A 19736-nucleotide genomic window follows, 5' to 3' on the forward strand; every position below is an offset into this window, starting at 1 on the left:
GATGTGAATTTCAAACATGATGGTTATTATATTTTTCTATATAAAAACTAATGAAGATGTATACTTCCTCTTGTGAAAAATACATTTACTTACCTTAGTTCCAAGACCTACACCACTTCTGATCAGTTCACATAATCTAGGAACTAGCTCACCCAGCACCGACACATCAAGATATTGCAGGCACTTTTGGAAAAGAATAAATATGAAGGCAAACCTTAGCAAATAATTAAAGTCAATACTACATCTTAAATTAAAAACTGCTCGGGTCAAATATGTACCCACTGGATTTGATATGAATTGGAAAAATCACTGGTTTGATTTTGCTCTGATTTCAATATTTAAACCACCATTGCACTACAAACAGAAAAAATATCTACCAGCAGTTCAACATTAAAAACAGAACAAAACAAAAACAATGAAAAACATCAATTTATTAAAGGAGAAAATAAAGATAACCCAGAACAAAAGACCTCTCTGGACCTACTTTCTCTTTATTAATTCATGTTTAATGTAAAAAGTCCTATGTTAAAACTGACCTCTTTGTGGGCATACCCTCCCATCCCTAGTAAGTCAGTTTCTTAGACAAATTCCTCTCTAGTTCAGTATACCATATTTTTTAAAATGCATCCACATATTCTATTATTAATGAACATACACATATGGTGCTTGCTAACTACTCCAATTTCTTGAAGCTTTACATTCCCTCAGTAAACCAACTAAGACATAATATCCTTAGACTAAATTTTGGTATTATTCCCCCTGTAGGCACTAAAAATTTCTATTCTCCTTGTCCAGCAGCTCTGTGATCTGCTTAGTAAACCAATTTCCAGTAGCTCACAAGCTCTTAGTTAAGCATTACAGGGAATTCTTGGGTAGAGATGACTCTATCGAAACTCAAGGAGCTTTAAAACTCAGAACCGCAAAATGCCAAGAAGCTCTGAGCCAAAAATTCCTTCCTATGACTTAAACAACATACATAACTGTTCAGTTCCCTTCAACTACCTTCTGTGCTGCCTACTTCATTAAATACCTATAAGCTGATAATTTCTTGGTCCTTCCCAAAGACAACTCTTGGGGTGGGATGGGGGGGGGTGGATTCTAAATCTTTTTAAAATAGGTAGATAGATCCAGATTATATTATCTCTTAATAGGTTATTCTCCCTTGTATCATAAATTTGGACTACTTAGTTCTAGTTTTAGGAAAACATTTACTTAATTTAGTAACAGAATAAGAAAATAAGAATATTTTTAAAACCCTCAAATGTATACATTTTTAATATATCATTCAAAATTTTAAAATATAAAATATTAAAAAAAAACTAGGACTGGGGTTATGGCTCAGTGGTAGAGCGCATGCCTAGCACGTGTGAGACCCTGGGTTCGATCCTCAGCACCATAAATAAATAAATAGATAGATAGATAGATAGACAGATAATAAATAAATGTGTTGTGTCCAATTACAACTAAAACATAAATTAAAAAAGAAAAAGAAACAACTAGAGACACAATAGCTAACTGATCTATCCCTTCAATTCATTTCATTTAATACAGGGTGAATACTTTGAAGAAATTACACTTGAAGAGAAGAAAACTAACTTTCTCATCATATTTAGACACTTACCATGTTGATTGTTTCCATCATGGGAGATGATTTGGCAGCACTGAGTCGAGCACTATCCATAGCAGCCTGAAGAACACAAATTTAAGTCCCTCAGGACATTCAATTAATTAGGAATAAGCCACACGGACACCAATAAAAGGGTTGTACTTCTGAACTAAAGAGCTTTTTAAAAATAATTGGTAATAAAGCCAAGCATAAGTCTAATTTCTATTGACCCTCACTCAACACTTTAGCTGTAACATCTCATTAAAGGTGAGAAACCCAGACAAGTAAGAAATTAACTGCAGTTAGAAATTAACACAAGCGGGCTGGGGATGTGGCTCAAGTGGTAACGCGCTTGCCTGGCATGCGCGGGGCGCTGGGTTCCATCCTCAGCACCACATAAAATAAAATAAAGATGTTGTGTCGCCGAAAACTGAAAAATAAATGTTAAAAGTTCTCTCTCTCTCTAAAAAAAAAAAAAAACACACAAGCCACCTAGCTTTTTGAGACTCAGGTTCTCCATTCACTAAATAAAGTAACAGACTAAATTTCTACTAAACGTTTTCAAAAGTTGTGTCTAAGTGATAAAAAATATATATATTATATTTACTTCTTTTAACATTATGATGAACTTCATAACTGCAATGGTATTTTGGTCTAAACTATGCTGCAAAAGAGGTTATTACTATTCAGACAAAAATAAATGAGAAATGCAAAGCAAAGAGAAGTGATTTGCCTAGGGTTGCAAAGTTTGAATCAGAATTTATACTCCTAATTTTCAAAACATTCTATGGGAATATAGAAAGGGTAAGTCTATTGCTAAAAGAAGCAAGAATGATGAATGGACAAGACAGAGCAGTAAAAGAGGCAAAGGGGAAAAAAATAAGTTGGTAGAACAGTTTAGAGAAATTAAAAGTCAAATGGTAAAATGAAAGAAAACTGACATTGCATATGACAGCACCATAATGGTACTAATAAACAAAGATTAAATGTAAAATAAACCAACCAAGTAGCTAAATAGGCATGGAATGGAAACACATCACAGAAGAAATGGTTAATACAAAATAGAAAGATAATGGGCAGCATTTGTTTTTGTTTTTGTTTTTGTTTTTAAAAAGTACAAAACAGTACAATGAGATTCTTGCTTATCAGACTGATGTTGTTCAATGTTGGCAAAGGCTCAGATAAAAAGTAACATGCATAACTTGTGATGGTGCAAAACCTCTCCCACAAAAATTCAAACTCACCTCACTGTAAAATACTATGCATGCATTAAAAGGAATGAAAAAAATCTATATATAGACATTATGTATTATTCTGTTTTTAAAAAATGAGTTGTAAAACAATATACATAGTCTGATTCTCTATTTTTAAAAATGATAATCTTTAAATTATCTGTGGTTTGGTTGCCCATGACAAAAAAGAATTTGAAAGAGATTGATCAAATTATATTATGGGGGCTGGGGCTCCGCGGTAGCACACTTGCCTGGCATGTGTGAGGGACTGGGTTCATTTCTCAGCACTGCATATAAATAAATTAAATTAAATAAATAAATAAAAGTATAGCAGCAACTAAAAAATATTTTAAAACAGTTATATTATGTGCATGTATGAATATGGCACAATGAATACCACTATATAACTATAATGCATAAATAAAAAACAAAAAGTTTTTAAATAAAATAAAGAATTTGAAAAAAGGCACAGGAAACACTTAATAGTGGAGACTCCTAGGGGATTACTTGCTAGGCTTATGTGTTGTTTTAATTTTGCTCCACAGAATATGTTTAATCTACAATTTTAACAAATGACTCTGATCAAAGGTAAGGCAATCCCAGCATATGTGAACAACAGAACAATCTTCAACTACAACAAAGTCTTTCTTCACTTGTAGCACAGGGGATGGTCCATAGAAGAACTCTGAAGGTAGAAACCCAACCCATAAAATAACAAGCATAAAAAAAAAAAAAAAAAACTGTATTAAATTTATATTAATGCATTTTTTAAGATGAAGGTGTCAGTTTTTATTAGATACATAATGTACATGAGCCAGACTCGCCATCCCCTCAAGAAAATAATAAAACACTGCATGTGCATATGGTCACAGGAACTGAGTGGTAATGTGATGAAAATATCATGAAGTCATGAAGTCTATCTAAAGACATTGGAAGTATTACTGAGACCCTCAGTACCTTAATAGGGCTTTTCCTTCATAATACTTACCAATAGACTTGTGCTACAAACTCACCTTTTCTTGGTCTGTAGCCCGAAGGCTCAAATAATTGAGAACTTGGGGCTCCAATACACTTAAGGATTCCAGCAGAGCAGGGATGAGTTTTGGTGCATGTGGTTTCAACATGGCTCCTGCACTTTTGCTGATCTTCACAAGGGTGTTAATGCTGTAAGACACACAGAATACAACTCTTGAGTAATTTTACCAAAAGTAATAACCCTACAGATCTAATCATGAGGATGTTCTGCAGTTCACTGCATTTAGGTATATACTTACATGGTTACAGAGCATGGTCCTGGCAATTATTTTTTTTATTTTGGCAGTGGGGAGGGTGCTGGGGATTGAACCCAGGACCTTCATCCCTTGGCACTTTCTTTTTAATTTCTTATTACAGAAACTTTCAAATACATATGAAAAGAAAGAGGATCATAAATGAAATTCCTTGTATTCCTCCCTTGTCCAACAGTTAGCAATAATTGGCCAATTCTGTTTCATTTATAACTCTTTCATATATTCGGGCACAATTTTTCTCCAGCCACTGTATTATTTCAAAGCATATCCTATAATTAAACTTCAGTATGTATCTCTAATAATCAAGACTTTTTACCATAATCATAATGCCATTTTCACACTTTCAAAATATTAATAACTAGGCTGGGGGTGTGGCTCAAGCGGTAGCGCACTCGCCTGGGTTCGATCCTCAGCACCACATACAAATAAAATACAGATTTGTGTCCACTGAAAACTAAAAAAAATAAATAAATATTAAAAAATATATATTAATAACTGGATGAGGATGTAGCTCAGTAGTAGATTGCTTGTCTAATATGTATGAGGCCCAGGGTCCAATCCCTAGTACCAGAAGAAGTGTGTGTGTGTAAACAACTTTTTCTTATCATCTCACATTCAAATTTCCCTGATTATTTCACAAATATATTTAAAAGTTGATTTATTGAAATAGGAATCCAGAATTCATCCATTATAATTGACTGCATTCCTTCAATCTTTTTGAAGAATTCCCTCCTTCCTCCTTTTCTTAATTTGTCCTCACTAATTATATTCCATTTGTATCATTTAACATGTTTCTCTGTACAGATCTACAGGTTAAATTGAGTTCAGGTTCAATTATTGGGGGGGGGGGACTATAGTAATCTTTCATAGGATGCATTATTAAGTGGCCTACCTATAAAATTTTGTGGGATGCACATAATGTCTTTTTATGGTTTTAACAGTGATCAGTGGATTCAGGTTTGATTAGCTTGAACCATCACAAAATTCCCTATTAGCTTTCCACCTAGTGGATACAGAAGCCACTAAAGATCACTGTAAAGATTATTTTACTGAGAACAGAAAAATAGTAGCATTACTAAGTGTTATAACCAACTGGCAAGCTCTTGAGGACCTGAATATTTAGAAAATGTGTACTGGCTGGGGCCAGCAACAACAAAATAACACAACTTAGAATGCAAGCCAAAAACAAGGTCCCCTGAGAATGTTACCCTGAAAATATTTGACTCACAATTTTTCTTAAATGTTTGAGTTACCTCAATAGATTCTTCTCAATCTATTTCTTTATATTTTCAAGACATTCACAGAAACAATTCCTACTGAATGGCTAGGAAATAAGTAAGGAATCAATTCATTCACTTATTCAATTGATCCATACCTCAGGGCTCGAACTTCTGTCACAGGACTCATCATTCCTTTGTCCAGAAGGCAAGGCAGAAGGACAGCAATGGTTCTCTGGCCAGCTGCTCCTTTGGCAGGGTCACACATTTTCACACAAACCTCACATACAAAGAGTACGGACATTAGTGAAACTGACCTCTAAGCCAATAAAGCATTCATATGACAAAATGATTTTCATTTCACTCTTAGTAAAAGAATAAATAAGTCTACACTCTCACATTATATGGAGAGACAGAGGAATGAGTACTGGTATTGAGTCTTAGGTCCACCAATAACTAAGTCAGAAAATTTAGCAAGCCATTTTACTCTCTAAATTTGTGAAATGGGGAACAAAAGAGTCGAAAATAAAATGAGAAAATGAATTTAAAAAACACTTCAAAGAAGGTTTAAAGTACCATCATCACCATGGAATTAATAATTTTCAGTGATAGGATAATATGCCAATAAGGAGCACAAATCTGAAATGTGAAACACCTGGATTTAAGATCCAGTTTTACCACTGCAAAGTTTATGCAATCTGATGTAAAAGTCCCTGATAAATCACAAAATCAATTTCAAGTGGCAGACTATTTAGTTTCAAAAAGCTTTCCAAAATCATAAATACGAAAGATGATAAAAGACAGATGTTGCTTGATCTAAGACAGCAATGTGTTCTTCAGGGTGCAAGTCACACCTTATGTAAAGGCCTACAGATGCTCACCATTTAGAGATCAAAGGGATGTTGTTTAAGATATTAGTACTCTTATGTACTGCTTTCTCATCCATTATAAAAACAGTGAACTAAAAAGTGAAGCCAATTACCCAGTAACTAAATGAGATCTCATGTGACAAAAAATAAAGTATTGTCAAAGTCATACAAAACCCTGCCCTATTCCATCCCCACAGGGATATGAGAGTTCTCACCTTGCTCAGAGTTTTCAGAGCTAATTCAGCTGCTTTTCGTACAGACTCCTAAAAAAAGGAAAAGTTGGCATCAGACAACTTAGAGAATTCATTCTTAAGTACCCTACAATACACAATTAACTGCCTCAAACCCTACAGAGATTAGTAAAAAGTCTCTACTTTCAATATCATTAAAATATACATACATCTCACAAACACACACACACACACACACGATTCTACTACACTCAACAAGGAACATATGCCATATTACTATTTTTAAAAATTGGGTACGACCTATTTTGACCTTACAAAAAAATTAGTCATTAAGTCTAATAATTCAGAAATTAAATGTATCATAAAAATAAATACATAAAGATCTTTGTGAGGATTCTAAAAGATTAAAAAATTTCTAATGAATAAGGCAAAAAGACAAGCCTGAAGTGCCTAAATATATCAAAGTATCCAAAATTTAGATTAGCCCAATGCTATAGTCTGGATACTGAGTGATCCCCAAAGGTCTATTTATCAAAGACATGGTCCCTAGGATGGTACTATTAGGAGGTGGTAAAACCTTGGAGAGGTGGGGCCTAATCAGAGGTCCTTTGGTCATAGGGGGTATGCCCTTGAAGGAGACTGTAAGACTTTGGTCTCTTGATCCTTCTCTTTGCTTCCTTGCTACGAAGTGAATAGTTTTACTTTACCACATGCTACTGTTCCTATGTGCTGCCTCAGCACAGACCCAAAACAATGGGGTTCATCAATCACAAATTGGAATCTCCAAAACTGTGAGCTACAATAAACCTCTTCTACTTGTAAATTATCTTGGGCATTTGTTATAGTGATATGAAGGTGACTAAGATGCCCAAGAAAAATTCAGAGAAACTTTTCATTAATCACTTTATTTGGGAATGACTAACCCAATTTACGAAACTGACCGAAGTAGAATTATTATGAATTATTTCAAAACAATTATTTGTCCCTAATCTAAAAGCATGAGTGATCTCTATTGAAAAAGTTAGTCACCATTTTTCTTTTTGTAAGTCAATTCAATTTAGATCTAAAGATATCACCCTTACAACTTCAGAGACAAATGAAGGCTAAAATTATGATAAGAAACTGTGGGGTTTTTTTAAAAACTGAATATGGAATTTCAAAATATATAACATTTTTACAATTCCATATTAAGCTATTCAACAAATAAATGCAGATTTATTTCTATAATACCTTGATATCATCTTGTACTCTAAAAAGTGTTTCCCAAATTTCTGGAAGTTTATCAATGATGTCATCTAGGGGTCTTCCTCTCAATAAATCATTCAAAGCTAAACAGCTGAAAACAAGAACAAAAACAAAAAATTGATTGCAAATTTGATCAAAAGGGCTGGTGTTTGGGCTCAGTGGTAGAGTGCTTGCCTCACATGTGTGAGGCACTGTGTTCGATTCTCAGCACCACATATAAATAAAGGAATAAAACAAAGGTCCACCAACAACTAAAACAAAAAATTAATTTGATCAAGAAAACTCAATATGTTACTATGAAACATTCATATAGATTCCAGATCATGACTATCCTTTCTTAGTACCTCAAATATATCACATATATTTGGCCTTTACAATCATCAAACATTTGTTTCCCATAACTATTAAGACACTGCCTTTGATACAATATGCCATGTTTTACTCACCAGTGTGCCCTCAGCGCCTAATACGTTGTCAAGCACATAGCAAATACTGAATGAATATAAAATGCATAGATAAATACATGCTACCATACAAAGTCATCAAAGTATATCAGATTACCTTCTTTAATTTCTTCTTTTTCCCCCCCAGGGCCAAGGACCAAACACAAGGTCTTGTGCATGCTAGGCAAGCACACTGCCATTGAGCTAAATCCCCAATCCCTTCTTTAATTTAATATTTATATAAACTAACATAGGAAAACTATTGATAAGAATTTAAAATAAACTAAAGAAAAATAACTACATAAGCAAACCAGAAATAAGCTTTCAAGTAGTTTTATTTTATTCCTTCTTCACAAAGTAAAAAACTTGGAAATTAAAAGGAAAAAATTTCATTTGTATTTGACTATTCTTATATTTCAAAAATGATACCTGGATTCTCGAACTCGCCACATATTGCTAGTAAGATTCTTAACCAAATCTTGAAGAATTTCCTTCAAATACTTATCCACCTAATGAATGCAAAAAGATAATGTTAAAAATATAAAATCCATCAACAATCAAATTATTCACTTCTCAACCATACTGGCACATTTTCTATATTAAACAGCCTACATGTCTCCCCAGGCATCTCGGCCTACACATCTCTCCCCACTTTGGTTGCTGTAAGCTATCAGAGTGATCATTCTGAAATGCAAAGCTGAAAGTCCAATCACCTGGGCATGCATACAAAGCTTCTGTGACTCATTTAGCTTCAAAAGTATCTGTTCTCTCTTATCTCCATTCCTTGGCACATACTTCCTTTACCTATAAACTCCTATTCATCCCTCAAACTCCAATTAGCCACCAGTCAGAAAAGACTGTCCTAAGGACTCTCCTCTGTGAACCCATGGCAACTTCTTAAAATGCATCATATCAGACCATCCAGTAAATGCACTACTCCACTACACTGAGGACCTCAAGAGCAGGGATGACATCTCATCTCTGTATCTCCAGTACCTTGCATAGCATCTGTTTCATGAAGAAGTACTGTGATCGTTCATGATGAAAGATGAATTTCATCTTTTAAGCCTCTGTTCTGATATACATTTAACAACTTTGTAATAATGACAAATTGACAGTAGAGTCGGGGTTTATGCCAATAAATCCAAAGACTCCTATAACTTGTAGCTTTTCCACTTTTAATCTTGTAGGTAGAAGAGTTATGTTATGCTCACTTATACATCAGAAAACAAGAGAGAGAGATAAATAACTCATTAACATTGAACAAATGATAGCTTCCTCTATCTAACATAGGTAATCTCATCACAATTGAAGCTTCACTTTTCACCCACTCAAAAATGATGATCACATCTCAAGATCCTAGGCCTATGGCCTGAATTCAGACCTACAAGGCCCCTGGCCTATTAGGTTTTGGCTGACCCAGAGGTACCACATACTCTCTTAGAGCAAATGAAACTCACTGAGCCTTCAAAGCTGCACCCTCAAGTACCTTCCGCTATGAACAGGAATACATTCGACCTAGTATCAGATGGAAGAGGAAAGGGCCACATCATGTGCAGGCACTTACATAAAGCATTGTAGGGATCATGGTATTTATACAAAGTGAATTGCAAAGCCATGATGCAATCTGCCTTTTTTTAAAAAAAATCACCTGCTACTAAGCTGATCATTAAAAAAGGAAGGTAAAGAAAAAGAGGAGGATAATGGTGACCTAGTCATCAGGATAGAATTAGGGAAAGAAGATGAGTGGAGTCAAGGAAGACTTTGAAAGCATCATCAACAGAAATTGCTACTGAATTCATTTGGGAAATAGGGGTAAGATACAGACAAAAATCAAGAATGATACCAAGTTTCCTGGTTTGGATAAGTATATAAACAGTGAGGAGAATATAAGAAGGTGGTTATATTTTTTTTTTCAGTCCTGTTCTGAATAAGTTAATGATACTGAAACAAGAGCCAAGTGAAGGTCTCAAGCAGGCAATCAGAAACACATATCTGGAGCACAGGCCACATCTGGGCCAGTACAGGACTGGAAACCATCACAATAAAGATAACTTTGATAAGCCATGGAATGGTATAGAGAAAGCTGAGAAAATAAGAGGTGGTACTCAGGCATATCCTGAAAAATTCTAATATCTAATTGTACAAACAACCAGTTGATAAAAAATCATGAGAGAAAAACAATACATGGTAATTGCTTGTTTCCCTGTCTGTCTCCCCAGGAAAGGGAACTCCTTGAAGGTCACACTATAACTCATTCTCCACAGCATCAACATACAATATTCCATTTTTTTGAATACACTACCATTTCCTTAACCATCCTCCAGCAGACACTTAGGTTTCTTCTATTTTTGAGATTTTAATAACTGCTGTTGTAAGCACCTTTGATATTGTGAAAGAAGGAAGAAAGCAATAATTGAAAGAAAGCTTATTTATTAAAACAAATAAGTAGTTAGGTAGAAAGTAGAAAGAAATATGGGTACTTTGGGACCTCAGACAAGCTTCAGCATTTTCCTAACACATGAGAGTTCACAAATACTTGCCATTGATTTATCAGTGACCAATGCATTCCAAATACTTGTCATGGCCTGTCGAATGCCAAGGTTGGGATCAAACTGATAACGATAAAGACGAGGAACTAGTTGAGGCAGAAAAGGAGCCAGCTGTTCTCCGGCTCTTGTAGCAATTACATTAAAACCAAAAGCAGCACCCTAAAAGTAATAAGACAAAGTGGCTCAGACATACCTATTGCAGTTAAAATATTAGCATTAAATATATGGGAATAATAAAATCTCCCTCCCAAACTTAATCCTAAAGAGAGCCTGATTTATTGGGTCTTCCTTACCAATCAGTAATAGTAGCCATGTGGTAGTAAGGCTCTCAGACACAGATTTTACAAAGTCAATCAACTGCTACTGACTGCCAACATAACATGCTTGGTTTTAGAAGTAAAAAAGAAAAACTGCCCAGTGATAGCAACTTACCTTCCGTGAGTTCCACATTGCATGATGGTTGGCCAGATTCATAAATTTATACACCAGATCTGGCTGACTAAGATCACTTGCCAGAGAACAAAGCTCCTTGTAAGTAGAAAGGCCCTGGCTTAGAAACAAACAAACCAAAGGAAGTATTCGATAATACATTTCTCTACCTCTGGTCTAATATAAACTACATCAATATTACTAGGCTACATTAAAATTACACTTCCACTCAATTTCTCATACTGAATTATCTCATCACCATGGAAAAAAAAAGTTGGTTGAGAATACAAAAAGTCACCTACTTCAATTATCAACAATTCCTAAGCCCCTCTATATTGCTGCTGGTAAATAACCTAAATGTACCCACAACTCCCAGGTGGAGCTCTAACCGTCTTAGGGGGCAACTCAATAACTCCTCATTATATGGTACATAAATCTCTCTTATAATCATACATCATTTAAAGACATTTGTTTCCCATAAGTCTTTTTAAAGTTAGACCACTCTAATCCTGATTCTTTGTGGAGTCTTTCCTCTAAACCAATAATATTTGCTCAAATAGCTGATCATATTGTGTTATCTTGTGAAAAGTGAGCAATTTTTTAAAAAACTCAGAAGAGGTCTATCTGGAGAGCAAGTAGAATAAGAACAACTTTGGGAGCTCAGGACATAGCTCAGTGGTAGAGCACTTGCCTAGCAATTGCAAGGCCCTGCGTTCAATCTTTAGCACTATAAAAATCACAATTTTTGACGTGAAAACGGTGAGCTACAGGAGAACATAGGACAGAATTAACAGCCTGCAGCTTTTGCCTGTCAAAGAGACCACAGCAAGGCAAACTGACAAGCTACACCCATTTACTCAACAATTCTTAGAGCAAAAGTAAAAATATAATCACAGTGGAACAGTGATAAAATAAAGAAGGTAAAGCTCAAGGAATTAATTGAAATGCTAAACTGATGAACTCTAAAATATCAGGTTGCCCCACTAAAGGTGTACTAGAAGCCAAGCTATGCTGCCATGTCCTCACTCAGGACTGAACTACCTGAGAGCTGAAAGCACTTGGTTTAGTCAGTCTCCCAAACTGCCCTCAGAGCCCCAGGTCAAGGTCTCCCACTGAGCAACCCACCACCAATAGCTAGTCACTGAAGAGGTATAAAGGCCTAAAGAGGGAACATAAGGGTGTAGGCTTTGTGTCTCAAAGCAGGAAAAATGAAGGGCCATCCCATTCCAGCAGAAAGCTCCTCTGACTTTCAGTATCCACTGCAGTAATGAAAGCAATTCAGACCTTTCCACTGCTGTTGGCCTTATCCTGCTTGCTTGTTCCCACTAAGGAACTCCCCAATGAACCTCCAGCATACAAATCTCCATCTCAGAGTCTATTGCCAGCAAATCTAATATAAAAGAGTAGGCTTTCCCTTACAAATTTTCTTTTTTCCACCAACAAACAACATTTCTGTAAGAGGATAGAAACTTCCTCACTGCTAGGTTTACCAAACTGGAAAGAAAGGGATGGAAGGGAAGAAAGGGAAGGGAAAAAAGGGAAGGAAAGGGAAGGGAGGGAGGAGGGAAGAAGGAAAAAAATTAATTCTACACTAAATCATCAATGGATATGGCATACTTACCCATCCGGTGTTTTGCCAAGGGTTCCCCCTTGAAACACAACCGTCTCTCCAGAAACTTCATGTTTAGCTCTACACCAAAATAAGAATTTAAATCAGTCTCAAACTTTCCATACCAGCATTCAACTAAAGACATGTTTCATTTGCAAACTGGCAAAATTGAACTTCCTATCAAGTGCCTACTATACGCAAGATGCAAAAGTCAACTACTCTTTTCCATTAAGCTGAGGATGTTGTAAAACCAAATTTAAAATGAACAAATTAACATATGTAAGTGACAGCCCATACAAAGTTACACTGAATTAAACGTGGTCACACATTTAAAAGCAACTTTGCCACAAGAAAAGCAACATAAAGGACAAACAATAGTAAGACTGACTTCCTCCTATATACCTCACAGATCAGACTACAAATGATGTACACACTTCTTCACATCTTAATTTTCATTTAGCCATCAGTAATTACAATATTTTTCTAATCCAATGCTTTAATTGTGCTGGGACCATTCAAACTTCAAAGTCTGACTAACTGGCATATTTCTAAAGTAAACAGTGTATAATGAGATAATTTTTATTTCATAGCATATTCTCTCTGTAAGTACACACACTTGCTATGTTCAAATGTGAAATGTTCAAGCTCACCATACCTTTTGCCAGTCATAAGTGTTTCAACAAGCAGAGACACCAATTCCTGTTGATCTTGTTCACTGCCTAGTTCATAAACCAACCCAAGGCCTTTGGAGGCAACATCTTGGCTAAGTTCTACCAAAAAAAAAAAAAAAAAAAGGATAAAATTATAATATTCTTAAAAATTCTGACTACTTGAATTTAAAATAGAATACTATTCAGCATTAAAAGAGAATAAAATATGGCATTTGCAGGTAAACAGATGAAGTTGGAGAATATCACGATAAATGAAGTAAGCCAATCCCCCAAAAACCAAAAGCCAAATGTTCTCTCTGATAAGTGAATGTTGATCCAAAATGTGGCGAGGGGGCATGGGAAGAATGAAGGAACTTTGGATTGGGCAAAGGGAGGGAGTGGAGGGCAGCGGGCATGTGGGTAGGAAAGATGGTGGAATGAGAAGGACATCAATACCCTAGGTACATGTATGATTGCACAAATGGTGTGACTCTATATAGTGTACAACTCAAGAGTTGAAAAGTTGTGTTCCATCTATGTACAATGAAACAAAATGCATTCTGCTGTCATGTGGAACAAATAAAAAGTTTTTTAAAAAAGTTGCCCTTTTGAAGTAAAGCATCTAATAAGAAGAGAATAAAATGCTTCCAATTTTTAAAAAAAAATGGTATCGAGCACAAATGCCAGTAATCCTAGCTATTCGGGAGGCTAATGCAGGAGGATGGCAAGTTTGAGACCAGCATAGGCAACTAAGAAAGACTCCATCTGAAAATGAAAAACAAAAAAGAACTGGGGATGTGCTGGAGTGCTCAGCAGTAGAGGACCTCCCTAGCATGTGCAGGGCCCTGGGTTTGGTCCTCAGCACCACATAAAGGTATTGTGTCTAACTATAAATAAATAGAACTGGAGATGTAGTTCAGTGGTAAAATACCTCTAGGTTCAATCCCCAGAACAAAAACTTAAAAATCCAAAAATAAAGATAAGATAGAAAGGGCCTGAGGAGGGCTGGGGATGTGGCTCAAGGGGTACCGCGCTCGCCTGGCATGCGAGCGGCCCAGGTTCGATCCTCAGCACCACATACAAACAAAGATGTTGTGTTCACCGAAAATTTAAAAAAAAATAAATATTAAAAAAAAATTTTTTAAAAAAGGGCCTGAGGATATAGTTCAGTGAGAGAACACCACAAAAAAAAAAAAAAAAAAAAAAATGGCAGGGGAGTGGGTCAAAGTGTTTAATTAAAAAAAAAAATAAACACAGAATCAATCAGCCCATTTTGCTGAAAATCTCAGTGGACATGGCACATGAGTCACTGTAATGAGAATTACATCACAGAAAATCCAACTCACAAATCAAGACAGTATAGATAGACCTATTACCACAGGGTACATAGTAACAAAATATCATTGTAAGTTGTACACAAAAGAGATTTTAAAAAGCCTCACAGAACACCTACATTCAATTTTTAAACTGAAAGGTCAATACAAGATTGTATGGATTGTATGATTTTAAAAGTTATAAAACAAATCAACTATTATTTACATAATGCATTACCTCTCCTAGCCTCAATCAGAGAGGAAAGATAATAAGAAATAGAAGAAAATACTTAGTACAGGTACTAATATTAAAGAAAGCCACAGCTCCATTTTTAAGTACAAAGCTGAAGAACATGTTCTAAAAACATGTTTAAAAGTTGCGTTATCTTGAATTCAAAACAGAATATTACTCAGCATTAAAAGAGAATAAAATTATGGCATTTGCAGGTAAATAGATGAAGCTGGAGAAAATTATGCTAAGTGAAGTAAGTGATTTTTAAAAATGAAATAAGGATTTTAATTTCCTGTACCCTAATCAGAAATTCAGGGTTTTTTTCTTAGCCATTAATATAATTATTACCCTTAAAACTAAGAATTTAATTTTATTTTGTTTTTGAGCTATGTAAAATAGTTCAAAAAGTTCTTTTATGTTCATTAATCCAAACTTTTTGAAATATAAAGTACAAGTTTAATGAAGTTTAAAAATAAAATATTTACTGACAACCTACCATCATTTTCTGACAGAACTGAAACAAATGCACTCTGAATTTCTTTAAGATGAGACTGAAAGAAGAAAAAAGGCATTAGAACACTGTAACTCTACCTCTTTGGGAGAGTTAAAAACTTGGTCTTAAGAATACAAGAACCCTGACGATCAAGGTAGTCACAAACCCTGCTGCACCCTCATCTTCATAGATGTACAAATTACCCAAAGTTGTGCCACTCACAGGTAGTCTAATACTGAGCCTCTCCCATCTTTAATACTTCTGACCTTATACCTTCAAGTATCATCTTCCAATCAGTATCTACCAACCACCATCCTTCCTTAATGCACAGCTTATTTTTAAAAATCCCTGCTATTACCCTCACCTTCATACACTTTCCTTCTGACCTTTCCTTCTTAAATACTGTGGTTTCCAACAGAGCTGGGAGCAAGGCTTACCTTCACTTCCTTATGGGTACTAAGCTTCCTCACAAGGGAAAGGAGCCAGATACAGGCTGCTTGCCTCACATGTGGGTTGGGGCTGATGATGTGTTTATTTAAAATCACATCCAACACCCAGGGGACTACATCATTCACTTTGGCGCCTAAGAAAAAACAAAGGAAGTTAATGATTAAAAAAACTAAATATAGTTTCCTGAGAAAATTCAATTGAAACCAATAATTACTCAATATAATGACTTCATAATCAATTAAAATTCAAATGACCGAAAGTGTAATTTCTGAAGAAATCAATAATTATTCACTTTAAAACCTAAGATAATCTTAAATAACCTTTCAAAGAAATTCAGATAACTTTAATTCCCTAGAATGAAAAATTATCCCACCCTCTCCAGTCTCAGAAATTTTACTTTTTCTACTAGATCTTTCTTAACTTCCATTTAAAAACAAATAAGCGAAACTCTTTTGACTTCACTTTACTTCTCCAGCTACCATGCATTTATCTCTTTTCCTTCACTTCTTCTGGGCTTCTCAACATCAACACTGCTAACATTTCTGGCTGGGTAATTCTTTGTTGTGGCGATCTGTCCTGTGCACTGTAGGATACCTTGCCTCTACCCATTAGAGATTAGTAGCACCCATCTTCCCCAGTACCCAGACATTACCAAAATCTCACTCCTCTTGTTAAGAAATCACTGCTTTACATCAAACCATTCTACATCACCCCAGATACATGCATGACCGCATATATGGTGTAACTCTACATCACATACTACCAGAGAAATGAAAAGCTGTGCTCCGTTTGTGTACAATAAACCAAAATACATTCCATTATCACATATAACCAATTAGAACAAATTTTTAAAAAGAAAAAACACATTCAAAACAGTTCCATACTCATGATCAAACTTTTCCTTCCTCTTAATTATTATTAAACCTACTCCAAATCAGCCATTTACCTTTTCTTTGCCAAAGAAATTACTCATAAAAGTCACAAATTATCTTCCTGCTGCTTGCTAAGTCCAATAATCACTTTTCAATTTTCATCTTTTCTTTTTCCATTTTCATCTTAATTAACCTATCAGCAGTATAGAGACAACTGATTCCCTTACTAACCTGCAACTTCTCACCCCATTTCACCGTCTCTCACTGACCACATTAAACTAGTTCTGAGAGTCGTATGAAATCCCTTCTTTTACTTTCCCATAACTACAATGTAGCCAGCTACTATAGTTCTATCTGGGCACTACAATCACCAAGTAAGCAGCCCGTACTAGAGTCCCACAGCATGCCAAGGACTAGGCCCTAACTTGCTTCTCAAATGCTCTTCTTTCCATTCACAGCAAGATTACTGACTGTAACAAAAAATACAGATATTGGGGCAAGTAGCATTTGGCTGAGAATAACAGAATATTCATGACCAAATTTCAGGGTAACATATTCATAGGCACCACTTCTCCACAATATGTTATATTTTCCTTTCCCTGAAAACATAAAGACAAGGGAACTAAATGTTGATTTAGTGAACAATTTGAGATTCTTCTGCATGAATAGAAAGCCAAGCAGGATCCAATCTTCCAAAAAGTTTGAGACAACATATGGAAGTTCAAAAGTATAAAAATCAACATAGAAACCTCTCTATTATTCTTTTCCTTAAGTCACTATGTGAAAATCCATGGACTTACAAAATATGCCTCTTACGGCAAAGCCACTGTTCAGTATGAACCCTCAGTTCTGTCAGACCTCTGATATCACCTCTCACATGCAACCTAGGAATTTCCACTTCACATTTGATTACCTCCTTGTTAACAATGGTCGCTTCCTTGAGTAACTTCTTTCTCTTTTACAAATTTCTCATTGCTTTATCTCATGTGCATTCAAAGATAAACCTCAGAGAAGTGCCTTTAATTCAGCTTCTGTCAATCCACAGTTGTCCTAACTATAATGCAAGTTAAAAGTGTTTTTCTATTTCCCTTAAATTTCTTTATGGTAGCTAATACAATAATAGGTAACAAAGTAATGCAGTGTGTTAAGTGCAATACCTAAATTAATGTCTCATAACAATATTAATTCACAACAGAATAATTACCATGAGAACATTATATTTTAATTTCCAACTAAGAAAATAAAATCTAAACACTTTGTTTTAAGTATTAAAATAGAAATTCTGGTTCAAATATTGAAATAGATTTTCAATTTCAAATTCAAGACAAACCACAGATATTTTAAATCTTAAATCTATAATATATAGTCAGAAACCATACAATGCCCCCCACCCCTAATGTGCAATCACTAAGAGTCAGTGCACCTTTAGGGCTAGCAAGACACTGAAGCTTTATTATGTAACAAAGAATTTAAGGGATACATCACTTGGAAACTGCTACATCTCAAACTCTGAAACTGGCTAAATACACTAATCCTAACGAAAATAGCAGAAGTTTGAAGGAATTCACTGATAACTCCCTGTCCTGTTTGCCAAAGGCCTTTTAGAAGTTCTCACTGATTTCATGTTTACTTTTCTTCTATCAACTATTTTCCTTAATTGAACATTAGTACAGCATGTATAAGTACAAGAAACTGAGTTCATAATTTATTTGGTTCCAGTGTGATATAGAAAACATAAATCAATTAGTTGAATATTTGGTACCAGAAGGAGGAATATATTCTTCTTCAGTCACTAGCCAGGCATCTCGGGCAGCCACAGAACTAGTTCCTATTGCAGCACTGGTAATGGCTTCACCAATAGTGAACTGAAGTTCTATCTGCTTGGCCTGCAAAGAGGGAAGCAAAAGCCATGAATGAAAGAGAATATGTGCATCTATTGTTATAAAAAAAGCTGCTTAATCCTTTGTTTCTCTGCATGCTTTGTTTTCACTCTTTTGCCAGGCTTAACTCAGTGATTATAAAGCAAGGTAGAATGAGGGGTGGAGAATGACTTGAAGACCTTTTTCCAGGTCCATGCTACACTCCTCACCTTCAGCAAAAAATGACTAAGCAGTGATTTTTTAATCTTTGTATGCAGGATATAGTTCACATAGGAGGACAAGGTGTCCTGTCCACTGGCTTTGAAGCCACACTGACTTCAATACAACTTATAGTTATCTCACCAGCTACATACCCTTTATCTAAACTTTCCTGAGCTTCAACATAATACTATTACTTACCTCATCAGGCCATAAGGACTATATGAGGTTACTGTACATAAAGTTTCTATTATACAGTATGCCTGACTACAGTAATTATACAATAAATAGTAGCTATTATAATTAACAAGTAATTATTTAAACTTATTAACTCTTCATACTCTTAATATCAAATAATTCAAAAAAAATGATGAAACCAAGTGTAAAATGTTCAAATTTAGCAAATCTAGATAAAAGATACAGAAGTCCTTCACACTATTCTTATAACTTCAGTGTTAAGTCTGAAATTGCTTCAAATGTAAAGCATTAAAAATTCTCCTAGTATGTATTCCATTGTTTAAAAATCTGATTTAGAAATTTTAACATGCTTCACAAGTATGAGTCACTGATACAACATGGAGTTGGACCTGTCTTGGTTCCCTCTGGCACTGTTCTGTTTACTGTGACTTGGAAGAAGTCTAAGAAAAAGAGAAATAAGAAGGGAAAGAAGAACAGACAGCCTATGAGGGGCATGAGCATAGTGATTCCACAAAGAATACAAACAACATCCCTAGGCTAGCCATTCCTAGGCTTCATCAACAAAAAGCTCTAGTAGTGATGAGACATCAAGTGTTACACACCACAAGCTTCCTAGTTGAAGGGAAATGAATTTAAAGGCTTTTGCCCTGCAGCTTTGCTGGCCAAAAGCTTCTCTTGGCAACTTCAAACTAAGAAAAGGTATTTCAACACAGGATCTTTACTAGGGATTTATTTTATGTGCTATTGTTACATATTTTCAATTGTGAA

General features: G+C 35.2%; 1 protein-coding gene across 5 annotated transcripts in view; it reads right to left on the reverse strand.

Annotated features, from left to right (window-relative positions):
* The window catches only part of Ecpas (Ecm29 proteasome adaptor and scaffold), a 117454-nt gene that overhangs the window by 15541 nt on the left and 82177 nt on the right, over positions 1-19736 (reverse strand). For all 5 annotated transcript variants that reach the window (XM_026391119.2, XM_026391117.2, XM_026391115.2 and 2 more), the window contains 14 exons: positions 18455-18578; positions 15808-15953; positions 15374-15428; positions 13338-13452; positions 12695-12763; positions 11077-11194; positions 10636-10803; positions 8522-8601; positions 7635-7740; positions 6429-6476; positions 5503-5624; positions 3852-4002; positions 1622-1687; positions 94-183 (listed from right to left, as the gene is read on the reverse strand). In XM_026391119.2, coding sequence (XP_026246904.2) covers positions 94-183; positions 1622-1687; positions 3852-4002; positions 5503-5624; positions 6429-6476; positions 7635-7740; positions 8522-8601; positions 10636-10803; positions 11077-11194; positions 12695-12763; positions 13338-13452; positions 15374-15428; positions 15808-15953; positions 18455-18578 — 1458 coding nt within the window. The remainder of the gene's footprint in view (positions 1-93; positions 184-1621; positions 1688-3851; positions 4003-5502; positions 5625-6428; positions 6477-7634; positions 7741-8521; positions 8602-10635; positions 10804-11076; positions 11195-12694; positions 12764-13337; positions 13453-15373; positions 15429-15807; positions 15954-18454; positions 18579-19736) is intronic.

This window comes from Urocitellus parryii, chromosome 4, assembly GCF_045843805.1.
Source record: "Urocitellus parryii isolate mUroPar1 chromosome 4, mUroPar1.hap1, whole genome shotgun sequence".
Classification (NCBI taxonomy): Eukaryota; Metazoa; Chordata; class Mammalia; order Rodentia; family Sciuridae; genus Urocitellus; species Urocitellus parryii.